The sequence below is a fragment of the Dreissena polymorpha genome, chromosome 7 (genome assembly GCF_020536995.1).
Source record: "Dreissena polymorpha isolate Duluth1 chromosome 7, UMN_Dpol_1.0, whole genome shotgun sequence".
Classification (NCBI taxonomy): domain Eukaryota; kingdom Metazoa; phylum Mollusca; class Bivalvia; order Myida; family Dreissenidae; genus Dreissena; species Dreissena polymorpha.
In genome coordinates, this window is record NC_068361.1 from 107,507,016 (window position 1) to 107,520,856 (window position 13,841).

Here is a 13,841-nt window from a genome sequence, read left to right on the forward strand (position 1 = left end):
TAATTGAGTTTTATTGATGTATTTAACACAGATTTATTTATATACTATTCAATGCATTTTTACTTAGACATGTTGGGCATCTCCCAAATTGATAGCAATGAGCTCTAATATGATTAAGAATGCACCACAATGTGTATTTAAATATGTCTGCACAATGAAAGAGACCCTGTTTCAAAAACTTAAAAACACCGCCTTCCCCAGGGCTTTTTCGAAAAAGGGGGTATATAGTTTTCGCACTGTCTGTCTTTAAGTCTGTCTGTAAGTCTGTCTGTCAGTCTGTCACACTTTTTGTGTCCGCTCTCTGATTCAAATAGTTTTCATCCGATCTTTACGAAACTTGGTCAGAAGTTGTATCTAGACAATTTCTAGGTCAAGTTTGAATATGGGTTGCTGGGTCAAAATCAAGGTCACGGGGTCGAAAAAACAAATCCAAGGGAAGTAATAAGCTTTAAATGGACATAATTATCTGACCTGCCAAATTATATATTTTGGTTAAATAAATCAAAGCGGTGCAGTAAGTGGCATTGTGTTTCTGACAAACACATCGTGGTAAAAGGTCAAGGTCATTCTTCAAGGTCTAAGGTCAAAAATACAAATCCAAGGGAAGTAATAAGCTTTAAAGGGAGATAATTATTCAATATTGAACATAGCTACTTGATAGGGCTCGACATTAAAGGTAGTCCGACTGTCCGGGACAACCAAAGTGTTTGTCCGGACAAGTTAATAAAGAATTTGCTTGTCCGACGGGACAAGTGGTTGTTATAATTTAATAACTTAGAACAAATGCCTTTAAATCCGTTATTTCTGTGGAGTAACCACCCTTTATTTTGAAATATATATTTTGTTTATGTTTAAACGACAAAGCACGAGATATTCCGATAGTTCCATGGGATACTACGCCGCACTGTTTACAAGGGAAGCAACCCTTAACATTTTTCTTTGCCAAGATAACAATATTATTCTCCCTTATAATGAATATGCATTTTACGACACCGGTACACATTGATCTTTAAGACAATTAAAGAAGTATGGTGGCAAAACACAAGTTTTTGTCAGTTATTTTGGCTTTGTATAATGTTTAAAAAATCAATAATATCCAGTTTTCCTGTTATCTAGTCAGTTCTTTTTGTATTCAAATTGCCTAAAATTATGTTAACATGTATTTTGAATGATTTAAGTCTTTATGATTTGAGCTTTTTGTATTATTTAATTACTTTGCGAAGAACTGAGCAAAATAAGATATAATGGTCAGGACAAGTTGCTTTCTGGTCAGGACAAGTGAAGTTTAGGTCTACTTGTCCGACTGGACAAGTGGCTCCAAAAGTTAATGTCGAGCCCTGGGCATGCATGTGTATCTCATGGAGCTGCAAATTTTGAGTGGTGAATCTACAGTCACGATAGTGGCTTTTAATTATTTGCTTCTAAAAATAGAGATTTGTTAGAGACAATTATTTTTAAGGGAAGTAATTTATATAATTATAAATCTCAGATTTTATATTTTCTTACCAAGAATTTAAGTTATTTTCACAGTTACTGTACAGATTTTTTATTTTGATTCTTTATAACTCAAATGATTGATTTGTAAAAGGTTTTTTTAAATGATATAATTATCATTTCTTTCCTGTACTAATTTGTAAATGGTAGGGTTCACTGTGTCACGTAATTACGAAAATTCAGATAGCAATTACATATTTGGCATGCATGTGTATATGGACAAGGCCTTTCCATACGCACACATATTTTGACCCCTGTGACCTTGACCTTGAACTTAGGATCCGCATTTAGGTTTCGAAATCTGCATTTAGGTTTCCAAAAAAGCTCATAACTTCTATCAAGCGTTTATAGGGGGCATAAGTCATCCTATGGCGACAGCTCTTGTTTTGGTTTAAATTGTAGTAAATTTGTCAATTATACCCTCAAATTAAATCACAGATATTCAGAGCAGAAAAATGGTCCCAGCGATTTTTTTTGTCCAATTGGGAAAAGTACCCGTACCGGTCCAATTGGGAAAAATTGAGTCGTGAAAGCCTGAAAATTGGGGGAAATCGAGTCGTGAAACCCTCAAATTGGGAAATTGGTGTATTTGATTTTATGCTCCCAAATACTTTAAAATTGATAAATAAGTGTTTTCAAGCTGTCAATATTATATTTACCTAGGTTCAAACCATAGAGCTGCATAGGGAAACTAACAAAATGTTGCATTTTCCAAAAAAATAAAAAATTTTTTTTTTTTTTTTTTTTACCTTAAATGGGAATTTTTTGGACAGCAATTGAGAAGTTTGTAGTTATTTCGTAATTGGGAAAGTGCCGTTTACCTGTACTTTATAAAGAAGGAAAAAAATCGCTGCGGTCTATCCAACCTGTCTTTGAATCGTCAGTCAGGTCAGCAGGTCAGACACTGCAGGACTTTTGAGAATGTTTGGTGTTATTAAAAATGGCTAACAACCACTGTAACAATATTTTCTGTCTGTATCAATGCATTCAGCTATACGTTGTCATAATTAAATAAATATCATTAAATATCAGTGACATACTGTATAATTTCAGCGGATGTAAATGAAAGTGATCGCTTTGACGTATCCCCATTGCACACTGCTGCAGAGCTGGGCAACACAGACTGTCTGGTTTTGTTGTTAGAAGGCGGGGCAGATTGCAACATCAGCACTAAATACTCAAAACATGGATCTTACACAGGTAAATAGGTTTGGTGTTCAACCTTTTACCACTCGGAAGCAAAGTGAAAATGGCTATATGCAAATAGCAAAAAAACAGAAAAGCCTGCGAGTAACACGCAGTCTGTTCAAGTTTTATGCTGTTTGCTGCTCATCAGTATCTAAGGGTTGGAAATGAAGCCTTTAAAACTTGAATCTAGTGAGAAAGGTCTCAAATTAAATAGAACTTTCTTGGGGACAACAAATAAGTGAAAATATGTAACTTAGTGGTAAAGGGTTAACCTTATACCACTCAGAGATGCACTTTTACACATTTGAAGTTGCTTATAAAATTAAATTAATTTATAGACCTTTCTTACTAGATTCAAGTTTTAAAGGCTTTATTTCCAACTCTTAGATACTGATGAGCAGCAAACAGCATAAAACCTGAACAGACTGCAAGTTAAATAAAAATCCATGAAAAAATTACGTTTAAATTAAAACTAAAATTAAATGAGATGTTGTCACCTTAGAGATGTCTCTCATCTCCCTGCTATAAAAAACCAAAATCAGAGTAAAAGGGCCATATCCTTAATAAATGAGAGAAAATAAAGACTTTGTATTGTTTATGCACCCGAAGGAGCGCATTTAGTGATCGCACTGTCTGGACGTCTGTCCGTCACACTTTGCATTTGGGGTTTCTACACATGTAAAAATGCTCATAACTTCTATGTCCCTTCAGTTGTAACATTCATATTTGGTATGCATGTGTATATGGACAAGGCCTTTCCATACGCACACAAATTTTGACCCCTTTGACCTTGAACTTAGGGTCCGCATTTAGGTTTCGAAAAATGCGTTTAGGTTTCGAAAAATGCTCATAACTTCTATCAAATCATTTATCGAGGGCATATGTCATCCTATGGAGACAGTTCTTGTTCAAGCATACAAATATTTCTCTTTTCAGATTATAACATTGTGGTCTCACTAACAATTTACATTCAAAAGTAGTTAAACATTGAGTGATCTCTAGAAAATTGATTGCAAAGATTTGATGTCAGGAAGTGGGTTCAAACTGCTTATCAACCTATTGATTAATATTTTGTTAAACACACTGTCTCTCAAAACATACTAAAACTGTACAAATTAGAAGTGGGGCAGGGGATATCAGCTGCTTTTCAACTGATTAATTTGTTTAATAACTGCTGTATCCCACCAGGTCTTTTCAAATTCTTCGTTTTTATGTCCAATTGTTTTACAGCTGTGCCCCACCCAGGTGGCACAACGCCTCTGCACCTCAGCGCCAGCAACAACCATGTGGATTGTCTGCGCCATCTCATCTGGCACGGTGCAGACTACAACGCGGTGGACGACCGAGGCTGCACCAGTCTCTACCTCGCAGCGGAGAAGGGTCTTAGCGAGTGCATCCATGTGCATCTTGATAATGCACTGTGGAAGGATATTCTGTCATTACCGGAGAAGTATAAAGGCAGGTGTTGTGTTGTGCTGTTGCATGGTTTTTTAAAACAAGGATGGAAATAAGTAGGGGCCCACAGGCAAATTTGTTCCTAAAATCATAGAGGTCTCCCAGTTTTTCTGAGAAAACTGGTATTTCTTTTGTATAGAAAGTATAAATTTTGAAGAATGAGGGTGGGCAACCATGGCCAAAGTGTTAGTCTCTGACCCTTTAAAAGTGATTTTGTGCGATTTTCCATGTCAAATATTTTCAATGTTAGAATTATGAATGGTGACACAAATAATTTGTGAGCAAATTTATTTAGGAAAATCTTTGGTACTGAATAAATCTGCAAAGGAGTATGAACATGTATTGAATTAATTTCTTTGAACGTAGTGTTAAAAATTGCAAGGTTTTTTGGAATCCAATGAAATAAAAGCAAATATTTAACCTCACATAATTTTTTATGCCCCCCTTCGAAGAAGAGGGGGTATATTGCTTTGCACATGTCGGTCGGTCTGTCAGTCCGTCCATCAGGTGGTTTCCGGATGATAACTCAAGAACCCTTGGGCCTAGGATCATGAAACTTCATAGGTACATTGATCATGACTGGCAGATGACCCCTATTGATTTTGAGGTCAAAGGTCAAGGTCACGGTGACCCGAAATAGTAAAATGGTTTCTGGATGATAACTCAAGAACGCATACGCCTAGGATCATGAAACTTCATCGTTAGATAGATCATGACTCGTAGTTGACCCCTATTGATTTTGAGGTCACTAGGTCAAAGGTCAAGGTCACGGTGACCAGAAATAGTAAAATGGTTTTCGGATGATAACTCAAGAACGCATACGCCTAGGATCATGAAACTTCATAGCTAGATTGATCATGACTTGCAGGTGACCCCTATTAATTTTGAGATCACAAGGTCAAAGGTCAAGGTCACGGTGACCCGAAATAGTAAAATGGTTTTCAGATGATAACTCAAGAACGCATACTCCTAGGATTATGAAACTTCATAGGTAGATTGATCATGACTGGCAAATGACCCCTATTGATTTTGAGGTCACTAGGTCAAAGGTCAAAGTCACGTTGACCCAAAATAGTAAAATGGTTTTCGGATGATTACTCAAGAACCCATATGCCTAGGATCATGAAACTTCATTGATAGATTTATCATGACTCGCAGATGACCCCTATTGATTTTGAGGTAACTAGGTCAAAGGTCAAGGTCACGGTGACCCGAAAAAGTAAAATGGTTTCGGATAATAACTCAAAAACACATATGCCTAGGATCATGAAACTTGATAGGTAGATTGATCATGACTCGCAGATGACCCCTATTGATGTTTAGGTCACTAGGTCAAAGGTCAAGGTCACGGTGACCCGAAATAGTTAAATGGTTTCCTGATGATAACTCAAGACCGCTTACGCCTAGGATCATGAAACTTTATAGGTACATTGATCATGACTCCCAGATGACTCATATTGATTTTCAGGTCACTAGGTCAAAGGTCAAGGTCACGGTGACCAGAAACAGTAAAATTGTTTCCGGATGATAACTCAAGAACGCTTTTGCTCAGGATCATGACACTTCACAGGTACATTGATCATGACTCGCAGATGACCCCTATTGATTTTCAGGTCACTAGGTAGGGTTCAACACAAAGGCACGTCCGACAGACATTGTCTAGTAAGATCGGTGGTCAGGCTAGTAAAACTGCGGGCTAGCTTGTCCGACTGGTCGTACATCAATTAAAAAAAAATCTATACTGATTCATATTACTATAAATAACTGCTGTGAAAACCTTAACTTTTAATGTGTAAAATTACTCTTGTATCCGTTATTTACATTAAAACAAAACTAGTATATTTAAATAAACGCGGAGCATTCAGATGATTCATCGCTATTTTTAGACGCAAAGGAGAGCTTCCTGCAGAAATTGCTTGTTTCAATTGGTCAAGTTGTCATGAATAGTAATGATTTGCTGCAGTGTCGTAAAAGTGTAGAGCATGATTTTACGACTTCTATCGAAAATCGGTATCAATGTAAACATTTTTGCGTAGCAGAAAAGATAATGTAATTTAAAGAATGGCTCCTTAGTTCGGATTTTTGCTCGACAAATCAGTTAATAAAAAAGAATCCGTCGCTTAACTGACACGAAACGTAAATATGAAGAAACACGGAAACGTCAATTTTATCCTAGATGGAAAATCGAATCAGTTCCCATGGCTTGAATTTGAAGAAGAAAAGCAAAAAAAAGGGTTATTTTATTGTGTTACTCTATGCATAAAAAAATCTGGTGTTCACTGATTATTTACTGATAAATCCTGATTAAACAGTTACATGACACAATTGTGTTCATTTGCTATGTCATTTATGGTCTAGTAGACATCAGGTTCGGGCTAGTGCATTTTAAGAGGAGCTGGTCTGACGGTCTTGCTGTAAAATAAGTTAATGTGGAACCCTGCTAGGTCAAAGGTCAAGGTCACAGTAACAAAAAACGTATTCACACAATGGCTGCCACTACAACGGACAGCCCATATGGGGGGCATGTATGTTTTACAAACAGCCCTTGTTTATTCATTCTATTTATATGATCGGATCAGGTCTTTAAATTTTGATAGCTCTAGTCTGTAGTCAAGAGTATAATGGCCAGTATTTGTTTTCTTATATGGACCACAATGTTCCAAATATTCACAAATGATTTCAAATCCGTTTAAAGCACTGCTCAGTTGCAGTTTGAAGTTATACTGTATACTTAGAAAATACTTTGACAATTTTACAATAATTGTCAATAAGTGTTCTTTTAAAATCGTTTATTAAAGCTTAATAAGTTGATACACATGGTTAAAGTGTTTGGTAAAATAAAAAAAATAAAGAACCACTTTGCGGCCCCAATTTGATTTATAGTGACCAGCCCGGCAGCCCGAAACAGTATACAGACCTCAGCCTTTAACCATTTCCAACTGTCTTAGAAGCAAAGTGAAATGGCAAACAGCATAAAACCAAAACAGTCGTGAAGCCTGCGAGTTACTCACAGTCTGTTCAGGTTTTATGCTGTTTGCTTCTCATCAGTATCTAAGGGTTTGAAATGAAGCCTTTAAAACTTGAATCTAGTAAGAATCTTCTTAATTTAAATATAACTTTCTAAGGGACTACAAATGCCTGAAAATACGTATCCAAGTGGTAAAGGGTTATATGTGATTCATACACAATTTGTGGCTGCCTTGATGTTGCTGGTTACTATTATGTAAAGCTAATAGTGCTTAAGTGGTGTTTATAAAAAAATATTAATAATATAATTTTAGGAGACACCCCACTGCACCAGTGTGTTAAGCAAAACATGCTGGACTGTGTTGTTAAGTTGCTGAGGAGGGGCTCTGACGTGAATCATCGCAACTGTGCAGGGTACTCTCCCTTACATCTGGCCGTTATGACCGGGGAGAACTACAACATTGAAATCGTGAAGGCCCTGTTGACATATGGGTACAATACTGACGTGAATCTTCTTGATAACAGTGAGTATGGTACCTTGTTATGTATTATTTTACAGTTTTAGACTCTCCACACTACAGAATTTCGATGGTTTTTAATTTTCTATGTGGATATGAATATTTTTTGTGACTTCATTTTATGGTGTTTTTGTGTTATTTAGTGCAGGGTAGGTTTCCTGTTGTTATTTTACCAAAACATTCATACCAAGCAAAATAAAGTGATAAATCTTAAATGTGTATACATGTAATACTTTAACAAAAAGTGTTTCATGTAAAGTTAGTTCACAACATGCATTTTATCTGCAATTTAACTTCCCACTTAAGGCTTGTACTCTTGAGAGATGTTGTTGTTTTTTCACCAACTTAACAAACTTTTAACTTTGCAACCCTAACCTTCTATCAACTTCGAACATTTTTGTTGTTTTCCAGATTTTTACTCGCCCCTCCACTATGCCTGCTTCAATGATGCCATGTCGCAGGCCAGGCGCCCAGAACTTGCCGCCCTCCTTTTAGCCTACGGCGCTGACTTCAACATCAAGAACAAACGCGGCGACAAAGTACTCATCAGTGAACTGGAGGGCAGACACAGAGACTGTACCATACTGAGTGCTATAGCACGGTGCACAGTGTATCTTCCAACTTTTGAGGCTCTTGGTTTGAATATCGTGAACCCTACGCCATTTCTGATGCAAGGGGCTGGGTATCAGGGTGGTGTGGGCTTTGGAATTGGTGCTAATGTACCGCATGAGGATTTTCAGGACTTGAGACAGCAGCATGTGGTTTTAGCCAGACAATGGTCTGAGAACCAACAGGCTAAGATAAGTTGGTATCGGGACATGGTTCGTGGTCCAAGAATGCTTCAGCATTATTGTCGGTGTGTAATTAGGGCTAAAATGGGTCCACGAAGACTTATGAATATTCCTCAGTTGCCCCTCCCTACCACAATGAAGGAATACCTTTTATTACAAAACGGTTGATGGGGTTTTATTTAGAATACATAGTGGTTTTTGTGTGGAAAAACGTGGTTCTAGTCCTGGTAATTAGAGCAAGATAGTGCTTCTTGTGGATGAACTCGATCCAACTGAAGAGTGCTGAATGGGGATTTGGCTCCAGATCTATTGTCGCATTTTAGCCATTCTAGTACCTATCAGCATTATAATAGTACAATGGATTCTAATATTTAGCAACTACCGAGCGGTTATGAAAATTAGCAGATAAATGGTATATAGCTATCAACTCCAAATTCTTACATTATAACTTGAGACCCAGAAAATGTGCAAAACTGGGTATATGGAACTAATCAGGGTGCGTTACCAGTTATTTTCAGGGCTAAAATTTGGCTTGATTCCTAATAGTAAAGATAGTAAATATTATTTTCCCAAATCAACAACAAAAATATCTCTGAAAAAAGTATGACCCAAAATAATAATTTGGAAATATAACATTTTTGTTAATTTTAGTTCAAGAAATGTTTAAATGCTGTAGGAACATTACCTGAGATTATTTTTAATAATGACATGTACTGAAAGCAACTAGGTATTCATTATTATTCAACGCCAAAAGCAAGGGGATATAGTTTGGGCGTTGTCTGTCTGTCACAAACTTTTTAGTTACGGTGGCGGATATCAATTCAACAAATTTGCTATTTCTTAGTAAATTACAAATATGTTTGTATCCCTCCATCAAGTTATTCTGCTGTTCAATTTCGCCATGGAAGGGCCCCAACCTCATTCCCCCAGGAGTGAAAATATATCCTGCCAAGAATCTCAGCAGGTCTGGTTCAAAATCTCTGTGCAGACCATAAATTGTGTTAATTTTAATCACTGTACTTTATATAGTACATTTTTCGCATTTGTTTACTAATTCTTAAGAGTTATGTGTCTTTTCTTATGACCAATTGTTTAAACAAATGTCAGGTAAAGCCTCTATTTAAGTAACTTTGCATTTAGGAAAATTTTAAACCAAAGTATGAATGATGTGTCATACATGCACACATGAATTTGTGTGCAATACATATTAAACCCTGAATAATTTTTTAACTTACATTAATTAGCAAATTTAACGGTCTGGGTTACACTTTGTCGATTTTCAAACATAGTAAAAATAGTGGGTGGTTATAAAAAATTTAGTTGTATTCTTATTTGCATTAAGTATTTAATTGTACGTTGGATGAAAGAGTGTCATCTATCGAATAAGAATGTCACTGAGTAGTGATTGTTTAGCTCTCATGAGCAAAAAGTGCTGATGTTTAGCTGATGTTGTTCAGTCTTTGTGGGACGCAGCGTGTTGTGCGTCATGAGGTTGCAACTTTTATCGTGCTACAGCTCTAGAGGCCACATTGTTCCAAATCTTTGTGAAACTTTGTGAGAATGTTGATCTTTGCAATATTTAGGCCAAGTTTTAATGTTTATTTCCAAAAACTAAGTCACCATTTTAATCTTAGAAAAACCTTGTTGCCACTGTAGAAGCCAAATGTATAACACAATAATGATTACCTTGACAATATCTAATCCAATTTTGAATGTAGGTCAGGTGACTCCACAATCTAAATCATCAGGGCAAACCTTGACAAAACATCTTTCCACTGTTGAACTAACATTAATGACTCAATCTTGATTAAACTTGGTGAGAATGTTGAAATTGTTACCACTCTAGAGGCCACACTTATCACTCAGTCTGGATGAAACTTGATCAGAATGGTAATCATGGCTTTTATGTTAGTTTGAATTTTGTTCACGTGCATTCAAAAACCAGGTCAAATCATTGAAAACCACATAACAATAATAGAAGCACCACATTGTACTCAATCTTAATAGAACATTATTAAAAAAATACACATGAAAATGTCACGGCCAAGTGTGGTAAAAAAGCTATTACACTAGAATCTTCAATCTTAGGTGTTACTTTAACTCGGGCGATCACTACATAGTAATCATGGACCTCATGGAATCATGTTTACACACCACTTCACGAAAGGAAATCTACACATGTTGTTGCCTTTACTACGACCTGTTGTTTTGCGTTTACATACCAACACACAAAAGGAAATCTACAGATTGTGTTTCCTGCCCTAATGATTTGAAACACATATTTTTATTGCAATAATCGGAGATAATTACTCCCTAAATGCATACAAGTGTGAGCGAGATATAAACATTTGTTCAAAATGTTACCAGTATTCAAAGACAATCTTGTCAGGTTGTTAAGTGCCATGTTCGTTTTGAAAATCATATTTCTTATTAGGTCAGTGGGTCCAATATGAATGGTACTGTGCAATTAGTTGTTATTATCTGCCAAGTATGTTGGATCGTTCTCAATTATCGTTTTTGACATGGCATTTATGATATAGCAATTTCACTTTTACAGGTAGTTACAAACCACTGTTCATGGCAAATTTTACGAACATTTTTTGGTGATCAAATCACTTGAAACTGCCATGCTTACTACTGTTTCAGTAAAGATTATGAAGTTTGTTCATATATTTTTGTTTCATATTTGACAGAATATCTTAACAACTATTCAAAAGGACTGTTAAAGTGAAAATATTCAACTTATACCATCACAACAACATAATAATAACTTAAGTTATCAATTTATATACATTTATCATGAAGTTTTTATAATAAAGAGTGAAAAGGATTATTTTTAGCTCACCTGATTGCTCAGGTGAGCTTTTGTGACCAGTCTTTGTCCGTCGTATGTCCGTCCGTCCGTTAACATTTGCTAGTAAACACTCTAGAGGCCACATTTCTTCTCCCATCTTCATGAAACTTGGTCAGAAGCTTTGTCCCAATGAAATCTCGGCCGAGTTCGAAACTGGGTTGTGCCGGGTTAAAAACTAGGTCACTAGGTAAAAAAAACAAACAACTTTTAAACACTGTAGAAGTCACATTTCATGCCCAATCTTCATGTAACTTTGTCAAAATGTCTGTCTTAATGATATCTTGGTTGAGTTCAAAAGTGGTTCCGATCGGTTGAAAAACATGGCCGCCAGTGGGCGGGGCAGTGTTCCTTATTTGGCTATAGAGAAACCTTGTAAACACTTTAGAAGTCACAATTTTTGCCCAATCATCATGAAAGTTGGTCAAAACATTGGTTCATTTGATGTCTCGGACGAGTTTGAAATAGTCCAGATCGGTGAAAAAACATGGCCGCCAGTGGGAGGGGCATTTTTCTCTATATGTATATAGTGGCAGTTTTCCCTATTTGGCTATAGAGAAACCTTGTTAACACTCTAGAAGTCACAATTTTTGCTCAATCATCGTGAAAGTTGGTCAAAACATTGGTTTTATTGATATCTCGGACGAGTTTGAAAATGGTCCAGATGGGTGAAAATACATGGTCGCCAGTGGGCGGGGCATTTTTCTCTATATGTATATAGTGAAAACATGTGAACTCAGTAGAAGTCACATTTTTGGCCCAATTTTCATGAAATTTGCTCAGAATGTTTATTTCCTTGAAACGAGAGTTGAGTTCAAAAATGGTTCCGGTCAGTTGAATAACATGGCTGCTGGGAGTGGGGCAGTTTTCTCATTATGCCCCCCCTCCCTTTCGAAGAAGAGGGGGTATATTGTTTTGCTCATGTCGGTCCGTCCGTCCACCAGATGGTTTCAGGATAATAACTCAAGAGCGCTTATGCCAAGGATCATGAAACTTCATAGGTACATTGATCATGATTCGCAGATGACTCCTATTGATTTTCAGGTCACTAGGTCAAAGGTCAAGGGCAAGATGACCCGAAATAGTAATATGGTTTCCGGATGATAACTCAAGAACACTTATGCCTAGGATCATGAAACTTCATAGATACATTGAACATGACTCGCAGATGACCCCTATTGATTTTCAGGTCACTAGGTCAAAGGTCAAGGTCATGGTGACCCAAAGCAGTAAAATGGTTTCCGGATGATAACTCAAGAACGCTTATGCCTAGGATCATGAAACTTCATAGGTAGATTAGGTCATTAATCATGACTCACAGATAACCCCTATAGATTTTCAGGTCACTAGGTCAAAGGTCAAGGTCACGATGACCCGAAATAGTAAAATGGTTTCTGGATAATAACTCAAGAACGCTTAGGCCTAGGATCATGAAACTTCATAGGTGCATTGATCATAACTCGTAGATGACCTCTATTGATTTTCAGGTCACTAGGTCAAAGGTCAAGGTCACAATGACCCGAAATAGTAAAATGGTTTCTGGATGATAACTCAAGAATGCGTAGGCCTAGAATCATGAAACTTCATAGGTACATTGATCATGACTCGAAGATGACCCCTTTTGATTTTCAGGTCACTAGGTCAAAGGTCAAGGTCATGGTGACCTGAAATAGTAAAATGTTTTCCACATGATAACTCAAGAACGCTTATGCCAAGGATCATGAAACTTCATAGGTACAATAATCATGACTCACAGATGACCCCTATTGATTTTCAAGTCACTAGGTCAAAGGTCAAGGTCACGGTGACCTGAAATAGTAAAATGGTTTCTGGATGATAACTCGAGAACGCTTATGCCTAGGTTCATGAAACTTCATAGGTATAATGATCATGACTCGCAGATGACCCCTATTGATTATCAGGTCACTAGGTCAAATGTCAAGGTCACAGTGCCAAAAAACGTATTCACACAATGGCTGTCAAGGTCACAGTGACTCAACTTAGAAAAATGGTTTCTGGATGATAACTCAAGAATGCTTACACCTAGGATCATAAAACTTCATAGGTACATTGATCAAAACTCGCAGATGAAATAATGATGAAACTTGACCAGGATGTTTGTCCGGACAATATCTAGGTCAAGTTTGACATTTGGTAAAGATTGAATGAACCGACTCCTCTCAGGTGAGCCAACTAGGGCCATCTTGGCCCTCCCCTTTATTAACCTGCTATTTATTTTAATAGGATAGTTATCTTGGAGTGGTGTATACATTTGTTTTATAAATTATCATTAGTTTTTTCTATTGTTAAGAAAAATAAAATTTGATGAAAAGGTGCATTAAATTGTCATGTTTAAATGTTATTGTTTTACAATCATGAAGAAATGATTATATATATATGTTTGCGTAAATCTGTACGTGTTCTATTTGGACAAACATAAAATAAAATATTCATATACAAATATCAAAATGTTTTATTATGCCCCTGGTAAGGTGGCATATAGCAGTTGAACTGTCCGTCAGTCAGTGTGTCTGTCCGTCTGTCCGAAAAAAACTTTAACATTGGCCATAACTTTTT

At 36.6% G+C, this 13,841-nt stretch overlaps 1 protein-coding gene across 2 annotated transcripts in view; it reads left to right on the forward strand.

Moving 5' to 3' along the window:
* Positions 1–13,621, forward strand: part of LOC127837476 (serine/threonine-protein phosphatase 6 regulatory ankyrin repeat subunit C-like) — a 29,192-nt gene extending 15,571 nt beyond the window's left edge. For both annotated transcript variants that reach the window (XM_052364606.1, XM_052364607.1), the window contains 4 exons: positions 2,548–2,694; positions 3,913–4,140; positions 7,419–7,628; positions 8,034–13,621. In XM_052364606.1, the coding sequence (XP_052220566.1) occupies positions 2,548–2,694; positions 3,913–4,140; positions 7,419–7,628; positions 8,034–8,581 (1,133 nt within the window). In that variant the 3' untranslated portion in view covers positions 8,582–13,621. The remainder of the gene's footprint in view (positions 1–2,547; positions 2,695–3,912; positions 4,141–7,418; positions 7,629–8,033) is intronic.
* Positions 13,622–13,841: the final 220 nt, after the last annotated feature.